Here is a 20772-nt window from a genome sequence, read left to right on the forward strand (position 1 = left end):
GTTGTTGGCTTCTGTTCCAAGTATGTTTTAACTGAGTTTCTTATTTTTTGTATCCTACTTATGTTCCTTATTGCTTGTCTATCGTTTTATCTTCTATTAAGTGATATGTGTTATGATTTCATTATTACTTGTTGTATATACTTGCTTTGTCTTTGGAGCTCACTCGGCCATGCCTACTGAGTATCGTTTTTGGTACTCATACTATATTTTTACTCTCTGCATATCATATTTTGAGTTCTCGCGGTTGATTTGGAGTCGTGTAGAGCAAATTGGAGTTTAGAAAGTAGGGTGAGCTCGTGGTGTTTTGAGTTACCATTTTTCGTCTATTTCCGCTAGGCTTAGTCTTTATGTTATATTCAGAGACAACCTATACTTTTTTTGTATTAGTAAAAAGTCTTGTACCCTTATTTTAATTAGATGCTTGATTACTGGCTGTTGCAGGGTCTTGGGGATGGTTTGTTGTATTACATTTCTATTGATTCCCTTTTCTTCGCTTCGTTATAAGCTTCATGCTTCTTATTGTTGACTTCTACTTGATAGCCCATTGCTTATGGCTCCAGACTAAGGGTTAGGCTTACCTACTGGTGGGGTGTAATAGGTGCTATCATGACATGAGGAATCGGGTCGTGACGACAAGTGATTATCTTTGACTTCTCATTTATCGACAATACCCCTCATTCTAAAATAGAAAAAAACATTTATTGTACATTAACTGCAAAGTAAATGCGGACGAGCCGGGGTAGGTAGGTACCCCTTTAAGTTTCTCTATATAATAAGAAAAAATGGTTCACTTTTCTTCATCCATTTCTAATTTCCTACCAGCTAAAACGTTTTTTACTCATCTATTTCCTTCATAAGTCAGTCTCCTCTTTAGATCCTTTTTCCCTCTCCGCTCTCGCAAAAAACATCATTAGTTTCTCTCATAAGCACATTTTTGAATTTTTACGATTTTCTTTCTCCTTCCCCATTTTTTGCGGTTAACTAGATATCATTATATATAGATCTAAAATGGGAGAAGATGATTGGGATAAAAGTGGGGTGGTAAAAAGTTGTAACATTAATAGACCTAACAATGATGTAGCTCCTAACTTAGGCATGGAGACTTCTCCAAATGATGTTTCAAATTATTTTGACATACGTTTAGCTTCTGAAATGACTAATTTTAATGGCTTATCTAAAGTTTTCTCTATAGATTTTCCAATTGCTCATCAGGAAAAATCAAATGATCAAGTCAAAATCATGAACCAAAATGGTAACCAAGAGTTGTACTTACATCCCATTCAGCCAGCTCAATTTATCCAACAAAGCTCTTTTCTTCCATCACCAACAACAATAGTGTGTATGCCACCAATAACTACAACACCACAAGAATTGATTGATCAACAAAAACACCTTGATATAAGGTCTAACATTTATCCCAATTTCACTTTTTCCATGAGGAATCCTTTGATCCAAACCACAACAAGGTAACCACTCACCCTATTACATTTTATGTGTGTCTGTTAAGAATTTTGATTTTAATACTTTTAACTTGAAATCAGGAAAAGTCAGTCGAAAATGATTATCTATGAATTGTTGCAAGAGGAACTCACAAATGATATATGGAGATGGCACAAGTGTGGTCAGAAGCATATCAAAGGTTCTCCATTTTTGAGGTTCGCTCTCTTCACCATTTTTTTGTTATAGAATATATGTTCCCTTATGTTCTCAATTTTCATAACAAAAAGTAGTAAAATTTATTAATGGTGTATATACATGACATTTGTCTAAAATTGATTATCGTTATGTGTATATGACATAACAGGAATTACTATAAGTGTAGTACATCAAAACTCTGCGAAGCAAAGAAAACAATTGAGAAAAGCCCAAAGGGTGAGAACCTTTTCTTGGTGTCCTATTCTGGTGAACACAACCATGATCAGCCCATGAACCGTAGAAATCTTGTTGGTTGTAGCACTAGTTCAAAATTCAAGCTTCCAAAAGGCATAAATATTGTGCCCAAAGCATCAATGTTGAATGCATCATCGTCCTCTTCCAAGTGTGCAAAGCGTTCAAGAGTTGTTGCTTCTCCAATAATCCCAACTATGCCTACGCTTGAAATCGGGATCAAAAACAAAATGGCTGATGCGGCAGAAAAGAATAAAGGTGATGGTAAAGAGGAGGTGAACATGAATGAAGATAATATGATGGATTTGAAGAACTCCAAGGAGTTACTGCTTCCACCTAATATGGAAGAAAATGAGTAGATGAATTTATCATTTTCCCCTATCCACCAACTCTATTTGTCAACGTATGTGGTCTTCTAGTCATGTTTATGTTTCTGTTTTTAGTGTGGCCATTAAAAGTTATAGATTTGTAGTTTGCTATGTTTAACAATGTACATCATAGAAAATGATGCTTCTCTAGATAACTAGATATGAACCTTTTTTGGTTTCATTATTTTCTGTTGTTCTTCAATTCATGAATTTAGTCCTTGTCGTAAGGTGTTGTTCAATTTTCTCAAATAGTTTTCTCTTTAAGAAAAGTCATCTCACTTAGTTTTTACATTAAATTGCACATAGTATTGAATATATATATATATATATATATATATATCCGTTCAAATGTTAATCATGCTAAATATTTTGGTTATTTTATTTTTTCTTCTTGTTGTTTTGAAAATTATGAAATCTTTAAACATTGTAGTATGACCTCAAGACCTCTCATGATTACGCCTACACAAGTATAGTATTATTTATACTATTATGAAGTATTCAACCAAACAAATATTTTACATTAAAGTTAATTTATATGAATATCATTACTGATATTTTATGCATTCATTAACCGTTTTGAAAGATTTTTCACACTTAAAAATAATTTTATGATATTGTGGATTAGTATTGATGATTTGAAAGATAAATAAGTAAATGTTATAATCTGTTAAATTATATTTGTTGGTATAGTTTTATTCTATCATCAATGATTTATAAATATCTCAACTGTCACTTTTATTTTCTTACTCTTAATTTTTTCTTTTGCCAAACGACACATTTAAGGTCATTTTTATCTTTGAGCGAGGAAACATGGGTCAAATATAAGTCTTCAATGTTGTTGGGTATACCATTGAATATAATTCAATCCCTATGTAATCTTTATACAAAAAATGGCCTAAAATATTCTTGAACTATTGGAAATTGTACAAAACTATCCTCTATCCATCTATTGGCTTCCAAATACATCTGTCATCCACCTATTGGCTCTAAAATACCTTGTCATCCACCATTAGGTCCAATATTGACCACTTTTATAGGGGATTATCATTTTATTTTTTTTTAAATTCGTGTTGACCATCTATTGGTTACAATTTAATTACTTAAATTAATTTACATACCTACCCATTACTGATTATATCCGACCCAAATTAACTACACTCGGTCAAGTTAACTACACCAGGCCCAAATTACATTGACTCCACCGATTAAAATAAATATACCCTTCATTACAATCATTGCACTTCCTCTTCCAATCGTCTTCTCCAATATATTTGCCTACAATTTCGAATAAAAAACTAGTCTTTTGAGATAATGTGATGTTTGAATTAAATATTTATAGTGTTATTTATCATCCTATAAATAGTTATATATTTTATGAATTCTGAATTTTAGAATAAATAAGTTTATATTGGGTTCTAAATATATATACATGCCAAGTCAACTTTTATGGGTCTTAAATACAAGCAACTAAAAGAAATATATATACTTATCCTTTTCTCAAAAGAGAAGGTTTCAAATTTCTATAGATTTAGGATCTCTCCAGATTCTATTAAATTAATTATTATATGATCTTTTTAAATATGATTCTATTTTATCATATGATTTATTGTTATTTGAAATTTATTTTATTAATTTCTACTTAGTATCTCGTTATTGATATTACAACTAACTAATGAAAAACTAGAAGATCAAATGACATGTAGTGACAGTTATCTCAAATCTACATGTTTTGAGTTATTTATAGTCTGGTCGAGTCTGTCAAACCCCTCTTCATCACAAAGAGACTTTTGATGGGAGAAATATCATTTTTGGAAAAAAGACCCTTCTAAAATAGGGTGATACATGTGTGTATTTAGGTAGTGTTTTTGAGATTGTTAACGAATATATTGGGGAAGAAGGTTGGAAGATGAAGTGAAATGTTTGGAATAAAGGGTGTATTTTTCTAATCGGTGGGATAAATGTAATTTGGGGCAGGTGTAGTTAATTTGGGGCGGGTGTAGTTAATTTGGGTCGGGTGTAATTAGTAATAGATAGGTTCGTAAATTAATTTAAGTAATTAAATTGTAACAAATATATGGTCGTCACGTATTTAAAAAATATTTAAAAAATTTAGATAATCTTTTATAAAAGTGGTCAATATTGGACTCAAAGATGGATGACAAGATGTGGATATCAGAAGTATTTGAGAGCCAATAGGTGGATGAAGGATAGTTTTGTAACATTTCTAATAGTTTAAGGATATTTTAGGCCCTTTTCCAATCTTTATATATAATACTGTTACAAATTATGATAATTGATAGAAAACTTTGCATAATTAATGCATATATACATGATTTGAATGTTGAACAAGTTATTACTAACTTGTTTCAACAAATGTACTTTGAGCGTTAATGATTGAACGTGGATACAACAATAACTGTCACGACCCAGGGTACACCCTAGACATAACATGGCATACAAGACCCGAGAGGCCTCATATAAGCCACATAGCTTTCATAGCCAAGATAATAGAAAATCGATAAGATTAAAACATTTCAACAATATCAAAGTCTTTATAAAACGAAGTGGAGGTCTAATACACTTGTCTCAAAAACCATCTAGTACAATAGAATCTTAGGACACAACCCATACAACAATGTTCACAAACTAAAATAAAAGAACATAAAGAAATAGTGGTCAAATCCTCAAATGCTATGAGGCCTCACCAATCTTCAATTATTGCATCTACTAAGGATCCTACCCACGGGAATGAGAGTCGAGATCGCCGGACCCTACATTTGGATAAGAAATGTAGGCAAGAGTATGTGTTAGTAGAAGAATGTACTAAATATGATAACTTGCACAAACATCAACATAAACATAAGAGTTAGACAACATAAGTCACAAGGCATAATCAATACACATAATATATCATTTTACATATAAGGAGTACTTCTTGAAGTAACCTCAATTCATCCTTACTCATCATAGTAGGCAAACTCAAGCAACAATCCAAGCTTATCACCTATCATAACATATCTCACTTATCTTTTATAGACATGGGGAATCACCTATTTCCTTCTTATAAAGGCTCATGGGTATTCGCCTCTTGCCTTATATAAAGGATCATGGGTAGTCGCCTCTTGTCCAACTTACTATGGGATCATGGGTAGTCGCCTCCATGTCCAACATTATGTGACACGGGTACTCACCTCCATGTTTTTCTATAAGGATCATGGGTACTCGCCTCCATTTCGAACATCATTATAGGAACGTGGGTAGTCATCTCTTGTTCAACTTCAAGGAATAAGGGTAATCGCCTCATATTCTATTCTAAGGAATATGTGTAATCACCTCATATCCTTCTAATTTAGAGGTCACGGGTAATCGCCTCTAGCCTCATCATTTTCTTAGTCTTTAACTTAGATTCATTTTAGGTGAGCAATCCTTTCAATCTAGAATCATGATGTGAGCAAGTCTTTCACATTCATACATAAGCAAATCAAGTGGGGAACTATCCCTTTGTTACATCTCGCAATTTGAAATAACTAGGAAGAAGCTTATAATTGGAAATAGTCATTTTTGGAAAGAATTAAAATCTGGAAATTTGTTTAAGTTGCCATTTGGCCAAGTTAACACTTGAGTTGCCATTTTGGCCAAGTTGAATGTTGACTATTAAACATTCTAAGTTATTTCATTAGTTAAGTTGAGTAGTGTGCTATTGATCTTTATAAATATGCATAAGGTCTTCCGCTGAGTTAGTAAGTCAGGCCAAGGGTTCGCTTGAGGCCATCAATGGTCTTCAAGTGCCAGTCCCGCCCAGGGTGTAGGCTCGGGGTGTGACACCCTTCCACAAAAATTACAATCAACAATTCATAACATATGCTGCACTCTCAAATCAACTTATATCATAATCATCATATATGCTTTAATATCAAAGCAATTCATAATGTACCTTATTTATCCTATAAGAATACACCTAAATTCATAAATTCTCCTTTCTTGGATCAAAACCCACTTACATCAATTTCAACTTAGAAACATGGGTTAAGCATAGGTACATTTAAATTCATCCTAAAAACATGTAATCTTCCCAATTCATGCATAAACAATCATAACCCAATCAATTGGATCAACATTCATAAAGACCCACAACTTAGAAGAAAACCCTAACTCAAATTGGGGAATTTCTACTTTTCAATTGGAGAACTTAGGGGCTCCATGGATGAATAAAGTCATCATACCTTACTATCAAAGCCCACAAGCAATTGGAGAATGGAGACTTGACCTTAAGCCCTAGCTTCAATCTTCTTCTTCAAGTTATAGAGAGAGAAATATTTGGAGGGGAAGAACTTGTTCTTCTTTTTAGGAATTTGAGAGAATCCTTTTAAAATTTGGGGAATTTTGGGGTAAAACTCTTATATAGGTCTTTAGGTGAAGGGTAAAACAACAGGATATTTAATTAAAATAATTTGAAAAGACCCTGAAGTTCCCGACTTAAAAATTGAGATTAAGACCCACTGAAGCTTGCCAAGGGCCACTCGGCGACTTGTCGAGTAAGTCTTTAGCTCGCTGAAAATTAAAGCGAACCAGCTCTAGGACCTAGTCAATTAGGTGATGGGGGATTCACTTTGGCGATTCACCGAATGGAACGGCGAGCTCGATCTAGCTCGCCTAAAGTTACAACACACGAGACTCAGAGATCAAGACAAAAAGGCGAGGGGGGCACTCCGCTGATCGCCGAGTCATTCGGCATCCTCGAGCTACTTCGCTGAGTGGTTGCGAAACGAATATATTTCCCTTTTCTGAATCTGAGGTGTTACAACAACATTTCTAGTTAAATCCCACAAAGTAAAATCTATGGAGGGTAGAGTGTATGCAGACCTTACTACTACCTTGTGAAGGTAGATAAGTTGTTTCCGAGAGACCCTCGACTCAAGTGTATCAAACTCAAGTAAAAGAAGAAGAAACCAATGAAGAAATCATAATGGTTAAAAAGAGAAGAAGTGTAAAATCAACAAGAGAGACAATATTAATGGTAGAATAATGTGATAATCAGAATACAATAAACAACATATGGTAATAACTACAAGGGCATGACTAGGCCTACAAAAGACACTAAACCTTCGCAAGGCAATACAACACACTATCCCTACTATCCTTCTACCATAATATGCGACCCCCACTCCTTCCTATCTAAAATTCATGTCCTCGATAATGTGAATTTACTTGATAATGCTCAAATGTACTCTATGAAACCAATTAAAAGAGACAGTGAACGTCGTCTATGAAAATACCGAACTAAGAGATCGATCAGTAGGGGCCTACTGGTTCACCGTCCCGGTAAGAAAAAATGATTCAAAATATGTAGAATTTATAATTTATTAGAGACAACTAATTGTAAGTTTGTTACTTGGTATGTTTTGAATTATATCAATATATTAATAAAGTCAAAGGCTCATTGAGTCTTTACCTTTCTTAATTTCATTTTTCATAAAATTAGTATATCTTCAGTTAAATAATTTTAATCACTTTATATAACCATATATTAAAATTAAATTTGTAGTCACCATAATAAGCCGATACTTGAAAAAATAATGTTAACAAATATTACTGAAATAAGTAGACATTAAAAAATTAAAAATACATTTATTTAGTATATATTATAAGTATATAATACAATATAAATATTCTACTAAATATGTAGTATATTGTGTGTGTATTTAGTATAAGTGTGTATATATGTGTGTGCGCACGTGTGTGTTTATGGTATATATTATAAGTATACATATAAATAATAAAATGTAATCAATCTATTGTCATAAATAGTTATAATTATTTCAAAATTAAATATATAACAATACACTATATTGATAATTGACTCAAACTTTTGAGTTAATAAATGATGATTAAAGAAATAGCCCGGTCTGTTAGCCCACCAAACCAGAACCCGCCCCATTTAACCTGATACACTTATCTCATGAGTCACAATCCGGTGTAATTTCACTGAAATCACTATTCAGTTCGGGATCGAAGACCCATTAGTGGGGAGCTCGGTCCGGCTCGGTAATTCAAAACAATAATAAGCCCGATCCGACCTAGTTAACATGCTTAATCTAACATACATCGTCACTCAATCTTGTACACTACCTTACAAATCTTAATTGGAATGAAATATTCTATGCAGATCTTGGTTTTCTTTCTCTAAAGTGACTAGTGGACCATTTTGAGTAAAGTGATTGAAAAAAGGGGACCCAAAAAAGTACTGGTCAACAAGTCATATTCTAAGAGCTCATTTGATACGTGAGATATAAATAATAATTTTGAAATAATATTTGAGAATAATTTTATTTGATATTTAATTTAATTATTAGCTAATCTCGGAATTATTTTATTCATTATTTATATTAAAATAGTGAAATTATTGTCCTATATAGAAGATGTAATAAAATAAACTCATGAGATATTTAAACTCCCATGAGTTGGTTATTTTGTAAGAGACTTTTTTTCTTCCTCTGAGGTTAAAATTTTGGCTCACACATTGTCGTTAAAAAATGTAATGAAGTGATAAGTATTCAATTCATTTTTAATAAGAGGTTTTAGATTCAAGTTCTAGATATATAATAGGCATGGACCCACCTTTGATTAAAAAAAAAGTCGTATCCTTCAAAGTGAGACTTCACGATGTAAATATGAATTAAGTTCTAAAATGAATATTGAACAATAAATGAGAAATTAAAAAAAGAAAAACTCAAAAATTTCATAATTTCACTTTATCATTTATAAAAATATATTTTGATAAAAGAATATCAACAATAATAACATATTCAATAAAATCTTATAAATAGAATTTACGGAGAATAAAATATACATAAATCTTATCATTATCTCACGAAGATTAAGAGTGACATTAGGCATGAATTTTGGTGGGCTGACTAGTTGGTCCTAGTAGATACCATCAAGTCTGCAACCTCTTTGAAGACCATCATTTAAGACCTAATTAAAATTTATTAATTTTTATAAATTTAATCATTTCAAAATCAACTTCAGACTTACGTGTCTTAAACTTAAAAATCGTATGAATAATTAAGTTGATTTGTCTTCTTTTTTTTCTAAGTTTATGAAGTGAATTTAATATTAAGCTTCAAATACTAAAATGTTAGTAAAAAAATAAAAAGATTATTATTTTTATATAGAATAAGGTGATAGATATAGAAAACAATAAAGTGGCAACACTTACGTATATGACACTGCCACAACTTATAAATTAATTAACCTAAGGTGAATCAGTTATTTGTCACATGATTAATTTGTATCATATGCTTTTATATTTTGAGATCTGTTTATTCAAAAAGAGAAAGAAATTTGCTAATTTTTTTTTTTACTATATAAGCCTAATTGAGTATGTTAAATATTGTATGGTATAAAATTTCATGTCAACCAATTTTAATGAAAATAATTAGTCGAGTGATTTTCTATGAAAAAAATTCTTAGTTGAGTGATTTTCTATGAATTTTTTTTAGTTGAGTGACCATTTAAGATATTAATTCCTTTATCATGCGAGATACAAGAATTCTTTATTTTGTTACATCATCGAGAGATAATGATCCATTAACCTGCTAATTCATTCTTTTTACGCGGCACAAACATATGAATTTATATAAAAAGACTAAGAATTGATAAAACTGCATGACAATCTTATTATAGAGTACGTCGATAAATTATATGCCCTTTAATTGAATCATAAGTACCTGACACTCACGACAATCGATTATATGACGGCTCTCGTCAATCTTACAAAGGGCATTTGCTGTGTGCGTCATTGATCAAAAGGCTAGTGATTATTTTAATATTTTTTGGCCAAACTCCAGACCATAGGTTATTTAATTTTAGCATGTGTAAGATGTCCCTCACACCCTATAGGCCTTTACTCTTGTGTTGTCTTTTACCTACCCTACTTAAAAAACATAGTGTAGCTTTAGATGTTTTCAAGAAAAAAAGAAGTTATTTGCATCATCAGGTGAACTTATCAGCACTCGGTATTTATATCAAACTAACGAATTCAAGACTTCTTTCATCTATACATTTATCACTTAACCATGTATTCGATCATACTTAAAAAAATTTAATAATGATAAACACTCGGTGTGAATAAATATCGACCAATAAATAAAAAGAACAAAAAGGAGTATGCATAGAGATGAAGAAGAAATCATCCACACATGACTAGTAAAAGGAGTAGTTATTTTTTTTCCTTTTCCAATTCCATGACAATAATCTTTCACATTGCTAGAAAACAATAGCTTTGTTCACATCATTATTCATGTTTATGACATAACCATACTCCATACATGCGTTAGACACAGCTTGCACACGCTTCGACTATTCTACAGGATACATATAATCACCTCAATCACAGGTACTGAATAACTCTATCCACCTAGTCTTGACGAGAGGGGAATTAATCACCTAGCGCACCTTTTTGTCTATTGTTAGGCCACACCTCTAGCTTGCCAAATTTTCAAGTCTAGTATATATACATGATGAGTTAGAAGTGGCATTGCATCTAAACAAACCATTTGTATTCATTCATTCAACTAAAAATGTCTGCTTCAAGACTTGTTTCACTTTCAAGAAAGATTATTAAACCTTCTTCTCCAACTCCACTTTCACATAGAATTCACAAGCTCTCACTTATGGATCAAATGGGGACTCACTCCTACATGGCAGCTTTGTTATTCTACCCGAAACAGAACACCACGACAAGCATGCCAGAACCAACGAAGATATCCCGAGTTCTTGAAAAATCCCTTTCCAAAGTCCTAACGTCATACTATCCGTTTGCTGGACAAGTAAGAGACAACTCCTTTGTCGAATGTAATGACATAGGAGCCGATCTATCCATAGTCCGAATTGATTGTCCAATGTCTAGTATCTTTGATCACCCTCGTACTTACATCGATAATCTAGTACTTCCTTTTGATCCTTGGTTCCCATCAACGGACAGTTTAGTCGCAGCTAAACTTGGTCATTTTGAATGTGGTGGCGTAGCGCTTGGTGTATGCCTTTCACACAAGGTTAGTGATGGTTGCAGTTTGGGTAAATTCTTAAGGGACTGGTCTATGGTAGCGCGCGATTCAGAAGCAAAACTATCTCCTCTGTTTATTGGATCATCAATATTTAAACCATCAAATTCTTCATCATTTCAAGTAGTTGCTGATCCTCCTTTATACAAAAATGAATCAAAAAGGTTTCATTTTTCAGCCTCCAAGTTAAAATCTCTCAAGTCCTTAACTGATTCCACAACTCAAATCCGTCCTACGACAGTTGAAGCAATCACTGCATTCCTATACAGATGTGTCAATACAACACCATCCTTACTGATACAAGCAGTAGATCAACGCGGAACAAGTAATGATGGACTAGTTCCAGCAGACTCAACCGGGAATGCTATTCTTCCTTTCGTTGTATCAGCAACAAATAAGGAAGAGATGAATTGGGAAAGACTAGTTAGTGAGCTTAGAAAAGGTAAAGAGAAGATTCAAGATATGCTCAAATACATTGAATCAGAAGAGTTTCTATGTTCAAAGGTATCTGATATAGCTAGAGAACTAAACGAACGGACCTCAAACAACGATATTCCTATGTATAGATTTAGTAGTTTAAGGAGATTCCCATCAAATGACATGAATTTTGGATGGGGGAGGCCAAGACAAGTTGATATTTCTACTTTACCAATCAATATGTTCATCTTGATGGATAACCAAAATGGGGACGGAGTTGAAGTGATCGTAAGCTTGGAAGACGGAGAGTTGTCTGCATTGGAAAGAAATGATGAGTTCCTTCAGTTTGCTTCTCCATGCTTAGGATTCTAAGACGCGAAGGAGGCAAACGCGTTACCTTTAAACCCCTCAAATACGATAACAACACGAGTGATTTCTGATCCTAAAATAAGTAGAACAAAAAGAGTTCTTGTAATGATGATTGATTTCTATTGAAGTATTGCCAGAAATTTTGTGCTTCTTCATCTGTGATCATTCTTCTGTTTTGCTTATGTCTCTCGATTTACGTTAGCTTCATTCGTCAAACCTCTCTATAACAGTAATCCTTTATAACTACTACATTTTACTATAACATCCATGTTTTCTGTGATATCGTTCTTTCATGTTATGGTGTGAATCAAACGTTCTCTATGTACAGAGAAGTAATAAAAGGCTCAATCAGCCGCTGTCCATCTATATATAATGACTACAAAGGGGATATTGGTAAGGGGAATAGGTAACCTAGTACAACACAAATTATAACTAGGAGTCCTACAAGTCTCGGACTATGAGTCCTACAAGTATACGGACTATGAGTACTAATACTCTATACTAACATTTCACTATAGCAACGAAAAAGAAAGAAATCGGAAACAAATGAGTATCGTTATAGTGAGATTTGACTTGATCTTTGCCTATCTTGGCAAGCTTTTCATTTATAAACTACGTCCTTGTACTATTTCCTCATTTCTGTTTCTTACTAACTTTATTTCCTTCTTTATGATAGTGTAGCATTTCAAAGTGAACAAAAAGCTCTAACTTGTCATCGAACTTTTAGAAATGACTCAGCCATGCAATCCGTTAATAGTTGGCCATATTTATGCCGTTGTCGTGACAAGAAGTGCACATTGGTATCACTCTTCACTAACAACTCAAATAACCAGTTTTGAAAAACCAAAATCTACACGGGCCCTAAAATTAAACTCACGTTATTTTAACTCATACCAACTAATTAAATTAACTCCACACCTTTCACTAGTGGCAGAGCGGTGGTACATGATTTTCACCAATTAAATCCATTATCAACTAAATATAAACAAAAACAAAAACAAAAAAGAATTTAACCTCATAATTACATCATGATTTTTATCACCCCATACACTTCCATATCCACTTTCGAATAATTTAGTCTGCGAACCGAACGACTAGAGTCTTAGACCTAAGGGGTATTTTAGTCATTTTCTCATACTACACCAAAAAATCTACCCCCTATCTTAATAAAGTCCTTCTAGTTTAGATTTTCATCTTTGGATTTGGTTTTTGAGTGTTTCTTGAAAACCTTATCTCTTCAACACTCCCTCTAATTCTTCCTTCCTTCCTATCCATAAACCCTAGCAAAAACCCTAGCAAAAACATGGCTTTTCTCCCTTGTCCATTGAGATATAGCAAAATGAACAGTCTTTTTCTACTGAGAAAGTCTTCATCTTCACTAACATCAAAAAGGGTGTCCATTAATTCCATTTCCCATATCTTCAGTGACAAATTTAGTCCCAGAAATGCCCTCCCAGTACCTCAAGTTCACAGCTTTACCACTTCTTTAACCATATCAGCACCACCAATGAACTGGGTTGATGGTAAATTTGGGTATAGTGTTAAGGGGTTTCATGGGGGTGGTTGTTGTTTGCAGGCAGCGACGGCGACGGCAATGGCGATGGTGGATTTAGAAGAGGATTGTGAAGAAGGGCTTGAGATTTCGAAACTTGGGATTTCTGAGGAAATTGTTTCTGCTTTGGCACAAAGGGGAATTACTAGCCTTTTTCCAATTCAGGTGTTTTAAACTGTTATAGTTTTTATTTTTGAAAAAAGACTGCATTTTTAGGTACTAATTTTGCTATATTTGTGTATAGAAAGAGTAATTTAGACTTACTTGGAGGTTCTTTGCATATATGTGATTTCCATCTGAGAAAAAGAAAAGCATATTGACTCTTATTTTTATGTATAAATTGTGTGTTTGAAAGAAAAAATGTAATTTAAGCTTGAAGGAGGTTCTCTGTAGTGCCTTGTTTTGCTATCAGTCCATACTAATAGTTGTAGTATTGCTCTTGTAGTTTCTTTTCTATGTGCTAGTTCTTGTATTATCGTATTATTTTGTTGTGTTACTATCTGTTGTTTTAGTTACTGTCTTCCTTTTCTGTACTGCTTTGGACTACTTTTCGTTGGGTGTATCTATCAGAAACGACCTCACTACTGAGGTAGGGATAAGCTGCGTGGATACACTCTACACTTCCTAGACCTCACTTTGTGTGACTATATTGGGTATGTCGTTGTTGTTGTTAAGCGCTTTTCCAAATTTGGAAATCCAATTCCATGTTGGATTATCTTATAACCAAATACTAATTTTGAAATAAAGTGAATAATTCTCATGGCCAAACAACCCATTGTAAAGAACATTGAGGTGTGTCAGGTGTGGAAGATCCTTTCTTACTTATTTTTGTCAATTGTTTTGGGTGAGCTTTCTTTTTTTGTATTTTGGTCTTATATGCTTCAATTAATATGTTGTTTTCGGCCTCCCCTGAATAAAGGAAGAGAGGTCTAAATCTTCGTTCTTCTAACAGACGTATGTATTTTCATTTGGTTTTAGTTTTGGTTTCTGATCAAAACTGAAAGTCTATGAAAAAGTTTCTGATTCAAGATGGATTCTTTTTCTTTTGTGTTGTATCAGAGAGCTGTTTTGGAACCAGCAATGCAGGGGTCAGACATGATTGGCCGAGCTAGAACTGGAACTGGAAAGACACTAGCTTTTGGCATTCCTATCATGGATAAGATCATTCGCTTCAACAGAAAAAAGGGGTTTGTTCACTCCGTTTTCTTTGTGGGGTTTATTTAATAATAGGTCTATATGGTAGCAACATTCAGTTTCAAAAAGAAGAAGAAGAAGAAAAAGATATGGTAGCAACATAAAATATCATCTTGTCTTAAGCTTGTCAAAGAGTTATTGAGAGAAAATGATCAAAATGGTCCCATATCTTTGGTAGTAGGTTCAAAATAATTCCTTAAGTAATAACTGCTGGTTTTGATCCTTTTAAGACAACCAGAGGTGAGCACTTTCAGTCTCGGTCAAATATTTACCAAATTTTGATTGTTAAATTTCATCAGAACTGTGAATTATCTTTTCTAACCAGAAACACCAGAAATATCCGTCAAAATTTCAAAAATCTCAACATAAAAACCTACACCAGACACAAAAATTGCACCAAATTCTTGAAATAGACAAATATAACATAGACTACACAATTTGTACTTCTAAATGTGAGTTCTAAATATTTTCTACTTTCATTGTTTCAGTAAAATTTAACAATCAGAGTTTGGTTAATATCCAACAAAGACAAAAAAATGCTCTCTTTGGGTTAACTTAAAGGATCAAAACTGCTCAAGTGATACTTAAAGGACTTTTTAAAACTTACTACCAAAGATAAGGGACCACTTTTGTCATTTTCTCGAGTTATTGATGACTGTTAAATTCTGCTTATCTGTTGATAATGTTAAATTCGTTATAACTGAATTAATATTTTGGTTGTTTTAAACTATACAGACGGGGAAGAAACCCTTTAGCATTGATCTTGGCTCCCACTAGAGAACTTGCACGCCAGGTGGACAAGGAATTTTATGAGTCTGCTCCTGTTTTGGATACGCTGTGTGTTTATGGTGGGGTACCCATTTCACGCCAAATGAGTACTCTTGACAGGGGAACAGACATTGTTGTTGGGACACCTGGTCGTATCATTGATTTGCTGAAGAGAGGGTCATTAAATTTGTCAGATATCCAGTTTGTTGTTCTAGATGAAGCTGATCAGATGCTTAATGTGGGATTCGCAGAGGATGTTGAAACCATTCTAGAAAATATTAGGCAGAAACATCAGACAATGATGTTTTCAGCCACGATGCCAAGTTGGATATTGAAACTTACCAAGAAGTTCTTGAAGAAACCAATTCACGTTGATCTTGTGAGGCCACTATTCTAAATTACTGTCTTATTTTTGTTGAGTACCCTAGAGGTTTTCTATGCTCAATGATTATGTGTAAATGTGTGTGCAGGTAGGAGATTCTGACCAGAAATTAGCTGATGGCATTTCTTTGTATTCAATTGCTTGTGAGATGCGTCAGAAACCAGCAGTTCTTGGACCCTTAATATCGGTATGAATCTATAGCCTGACAGCTTGTTTGGCCCAGCTTCTCAAGGCCCAAAGTGCTGTGCTTTTTTTACCCCTATGTTGGGCGTGTTTGGCCAAGCTTTAGCAGTTTCTTAGAAACTGAAAAAACTAGCTTCTACCCAAAAGTACTTATTTGAAGAGCATGCACTTTTGTCATTTAAAAAAAGAAGAGCATGCACTTTTGAAAAAATACACTTAGCGGTCTCTTGCTTCGAAGACAAGTTATTCTGGGATTAGTTATGCCGACATTATTTCTTATCGACTGTTTGGTTTGTTGTATTAAAAATAACATGCATTGCATAATTGCATAAATAGTACTGAATAGGGTGCATCAGTATCAGTATCAGAATTGTACTGGTATTGTTAATGTCATGGTTTACTTTGTACAAGAATAGTACTGAATTGGCGTATAAGTAATACTGATATCATTTGTATTAGATTTAAATTTGCAACCAAACATTGTACTAAAACTTTATACCAACATTTGTTATACCTAATACACCCTAGTACCCTACCCAACGACCCCATAGAAGCATTTTTTAAAAGCTTAGACAAACACCAATTGCTGCTCAAAAGTGCTTTGCAAATTGAATAGTAAAAAACAAACTGTTTCTCACTAGAAGTACTCTCCAAAATAAGTTGATTTTAGAAGCTTGGCCAAACATGCTATAAGTCTCTTATCAGTTCTACTTCTTGTCTATCCTATTGATCCAGTGTCATATATGTTGCCTCCCACCATAAGGATTAAAATGACTTCTTGTTCTTTTTCCCCAAAAAAATTCAAGTCTGAGCATATATTTATTCTTCAGGAGCATGCAAAAGGAGGCAAGTGTATTGTCTTCACTCAAACAAAGCGTGATGCTGATAGGCTGGCGGGTGCAATGCAAAGAACTTTGAGGTGTGAAGCTTTGCATGGAGATATTTCACAAAGCCAGAGGGAGAGAACTCTATCTGGTTTCCGACAAGGTCAATTTAATGTATTGGTGGCCACCGATGTTGCTGCCCGAGGACTTGATGTACCTAATGTTGATCTGGTTGGTCTTTCATGCTTTATTTGCTAATTATTTAACCATGTTTCAAGCATTTCTTGTTCCTTGTCTTCCCTTCTCTTTCCACTTCATGAAAAGAAAAACTGGGGAGGGAAGATAAGCCTATAAATCCGTATTAGGTACTAAGAAAGAGTTATGGCTACATAGACTTGCATGTTTATGGAATCTTAGAAAGTGTAGGACACAAAATTTTAATGAAATTATGATAAACATATAAGCAGTGCGCCAGTGCCATATAGATTCTTGGGAATTTTAGGATTATCTGGAGAGCATTGTATATCAAAACGAATTTCACACCAATTACAGAGTCATTTTTGAACACCCTTTCAGAAACAAACAAACCCTTTTCAGGATAAGTAAATATTTTATCAGTAAGAGAAATGTGCTCCAAGAGCACACTAAAATGGCTTTACAATAGCTGCATGTCTAGTGAGCTTTAAAGGCTGTACAAGGAAGGAAGCAGTTCCTAGTCTCCATTCTTAATCGGGTGATTATTCAATAACTATAAGAAAAAAATGTCTTTTATGCAGTTATCCATAAAAGAACGAGAAGAAATGTGTTTATGCTTGAAGTTTTAGAGTCTTCTTTAATTGCAGTTTACTTTTTCTTCTTTTACTATCTGAAGTTAAAGTAGAGATATTGGTGCTCAGGTGATACATTACGAACTTCCGAACAATTCAGAGATCTTTGTTCATCGATCTGGTCGAACTGGACGTGCTGGTAAGAAAGGAAGTGCCATACTCATGCATTCCTCAAAACAGCATAGGGATGTAAAAGGTATTGAACATGATGCCGGATGCAGATTTACTGAGGTAAGGATGCTTATACCTTACTTGCAGTTTTACTTTTTAATCCTCACTTGGATTTGTTGTCATTTTCACATATGGAGATAGGGAGAATGCAATAGATGCATGTTGCTATGCTCGTGTTTGGTAATCACATAATGGTCTGTTTCTAGGGTGTTGTTTGGTTTGAGGTATAAGCCAAGATAAACTTGGTATGCAAATCGGTATTACTTTAATACCATGTTTGGTTTCCGGTTTTAAAATCCATATTCCACCTTCTATCCCATATAAAATAATATATAAATTCCTGTATAATTTTAGCCCATATTAGTTACACCGTGTTTGGTTTCTGGTATTATAATCTGCATAAGTTGTGACAATCTTTGGTATTTCTAATTTTCTTGAATTGCTGAAGTCGAACACGAGCCTGTTGCCGTATCTTGAACTGAAACTCATTTGGGTTTTGGGCTGACATATTTTTCTGTTCCTCAATTCTCACGTCGAATAGTTCTTGATGGTTGATCTCCTAAATTCAAATCTTAAATATGGAAAATTTGCTAGCTGGTGGTGACCGGACTTCTCTCCTTTATGATGCTGACAGTTTTTCCCTGTTCTTTCTTGCCATGCTACTCTGATATACAGAATTGTTGTCTCATCAAATTATCTTTTCTGCATGTACTTGCTGAAAAAAGCTCCCAACAATTAAAGTAGAGGCTGGAGCAGCAGAAATGTATAGTGAAATGGGAAAAGATGTTGGCCGCTTTGGCTCCAATGGAGGAGGCACCATGCGTAGTCGATCTAGTGATTTTGGTGGAGGTCGTTCTGGTGGCTATGGAGGTGGAGGTCGTTCTGGTGGTTATGGAAATAAGAGCAGCAAGGTTGGTCGAGAAGGCTCTTCATCTTCTGCTCGAACAGGTGGATACGGCACAACTGGTTCAGGAAGATCAAGAGGTGGCTTTAGTGGACCTAGCTCGGGACGCTCAGGAAAGTTTGGTGGTGGTTCAGGAGACACACGAGGCTCAAAACGTTTGGGTGGTTTCCGTAATTTTGGTGATTTTGGAAGCTCCAAAAGTTCAGATCGGTCGACTAATTTTGCAGAAGAGTTTGGTTCAGGCCGTTCTAGAAGATTTGGAGATTTGGATTATGACCGAAACAACCGTTCAAGCCGTTTTGATGTCTTCGGAGATGACAAGGATAGTGGTGAATGGTGATCAGAGTTGGGGGAGGAACTATCTCTAACTCTGTTGCAAGGCAAGTTTCATTCTCCCATACATGTAGATAGTTTAACTACTGAACACAAAATGTTGAAAAGAAGATTAAAAAAGGTTTAAGTGATGTAACAGTCGTAGTGGGCGGTTTATTTTTGGGTCTGTCATGATGCACATATTGGAGGGATCATCCTTCCTAGAATAGTCTTTGGTAGTCGTGGAAAGCATGCTTTCATAAAGACATAAAAACATCTTGCAACTGATGGATTTTTTCAAAGATACTGCAGTCAACTCACATTGGTTGATGTGACGCTATCAGAGCCGTGGACACATACTGCATGTGATTGTTTGAATACTATGCTGCATTTCATTGTACGTAGGAACAGAAAAATTAAGGGGGTGGGGGATATTACCGTCAAATCTCTCTATAACATCTTTTTTTCTGATATCTTTTTGGCTGCTATATGAAAAATGATGTTATACTGAACATATAATATAGCGCAACATGAAATATTGGTTCCACAAAAGCATGTGTATAGTGAAATGTTATAAGAGGTCTGACAGTATATTCGTGTCTGATGATCTGATAAATATCATGCTGCCTCCATCATCGGAGGCTCCCAAGGTTATAACTGAAGGATTATATTCTCACGTAATGGCTTTGGTTTTGGTTCAGGAGGCGTGGCCACTCAATAGATGACGGTGAAGATGAAACTCCAATATGTGAAGTGTGTGTGTTGATTACCAGGTGCTGTAGAGTAGCAGCAGCTGCAGATGGTGATGCTACAACTCGTTACAGTAGAAAATAACACTTCAACATTCACTTGATCGCGAAAGGTACCTACATGCTATATGTAACCGATAGCTTACCAAGTTCTCACCATTGCTGGCGTTATGTTTCTTCGCTTTATGTTTATATTCTTTGATCTCAAGCTTGAAATGAATATTTTTTGCAAGAGATCATGTTGGTACTTGCTAGTAGTAGTGGTTGTAATGTTCAGTATAAATTTTGGACAAACCTTGACCCCTTATTATTAGGATGTATTGAATTGTTGAATCAACAGGTGAAAAGGCTTACAGTGGAAAGTATATTGTTTTTCTTTTGCACTTGGAAATAGTGATTCTTCTGAACTATTATTCCTACTAGTGTTTTAAAAGGTGGGGCATGAGATAGAGGCGTTTTACTTAGCGTAAGGTGAGGTGTAAGCCTCGAGACATCATGGATCTTTAAATTTTTAATTTACAATATAATATAAAAAGTTGATAACATCAAATTATAAAAACACATCAATAGTTTGAAATAATTAAAACATGATTAACTCATAGAAAATATAACTTCCCTTTTCCTTTTTCTGGGATGGGCTACTTTTGGGTTTATTCCCTTGTAAATATTGAACCTCTTTTGCTTTTAATAAAATCAACTTTGGCTTAAAAAAATAAAAATAGAAAATATAACTTTCAACATGATTATACAATTATAAATAATGTAATGATATTGATATTATTATGAGATGCAAAAACTCT

General features: G+C 34.2%; 3 protein-coding genes across 3 annotated transcripts; all 3 read left to right on the top strand.

Annotated features, from left to right (window-relative positions):
• The first annotated feature begins 1008 nt into the window (after window positions 1-1008).
• LOC125823565 (probable WRKY transcription factor 27) lies at window positions 1009-2246 on the top strand. The gene is made up of 3 exons (XM_049502923.1): window positions 1009-1466; window positions 1542-1655; window positions 1805-2246. Exons 1-3 carry the CDS (start codon window positions 1009-1011, stop codon window positions 2244-2246), a joined length of 1014 nt encoding a protein of 337 aa, XP_049358880.1.
• Window positions 2247-10802: 8556 nt separating this feature from the next.
• Window positions 10803-12215, top strand: LOC125823627 (acylsugar acyltransferase 3-like). Its single transcript, XM_049502971.1, has one exon. The coding sequence runs from the start codon at window positions 10838-10840 to the stop codon at window positions 12107-12109; it is 1272 nt and encodes a 423-aa protein (XP_049358928.1). The 5' UTR covers window positions 10803-10837; the 3' UTR covers window positions 12110-12215.
• Window positions 12216-13295: 1080 nt separating this feature from the next.
• LOC125823560 (DEAD-box ATP-dependent RNA helicase 53, mitochondrial-like) lies at window positions 13296-20355 on the top strand. Its single transcript, XM_049502919.1, has 8 exons — window positions 13296-13823; window positions 14718-14845; window positions 15588-15999; window positions 16091-16189; window positions 17016-17240; window positions 17906-18067; window positions 18733-19291; window positions 19925-20355. Exons 1-7 carry the CDS (start codon window positions 13410-13412, stop codon window positions 19249-19251), a joined length of 1959 nt encoding a protein of 652 aa, XP_049358876.1. The 5' UTR covers window positions 13296-13409; the 3' UTR covers window positions 19252-19291; window positions 19925-20355.
• The last annotated feature ends 417 nt before the right edge of the window (window positions 20356-20772 follow it).

Source organism: Solanum verrucosum, unplaced genomic scaffold (assembly GCF_900185275.1).
Source record: "Solanum verrucosum unplaced genomic scaffold, falcon-dt-bn FXZP01000093.1, whole genome shotgun sequence".
In the NCBI taxonomy this organism is placed as follows: Eukaryota; Viridiplantae; Streptophyta; class Magnoliopsida; order Solanales; family Solanaceae; genus Solanum; species Solanum verrucosum.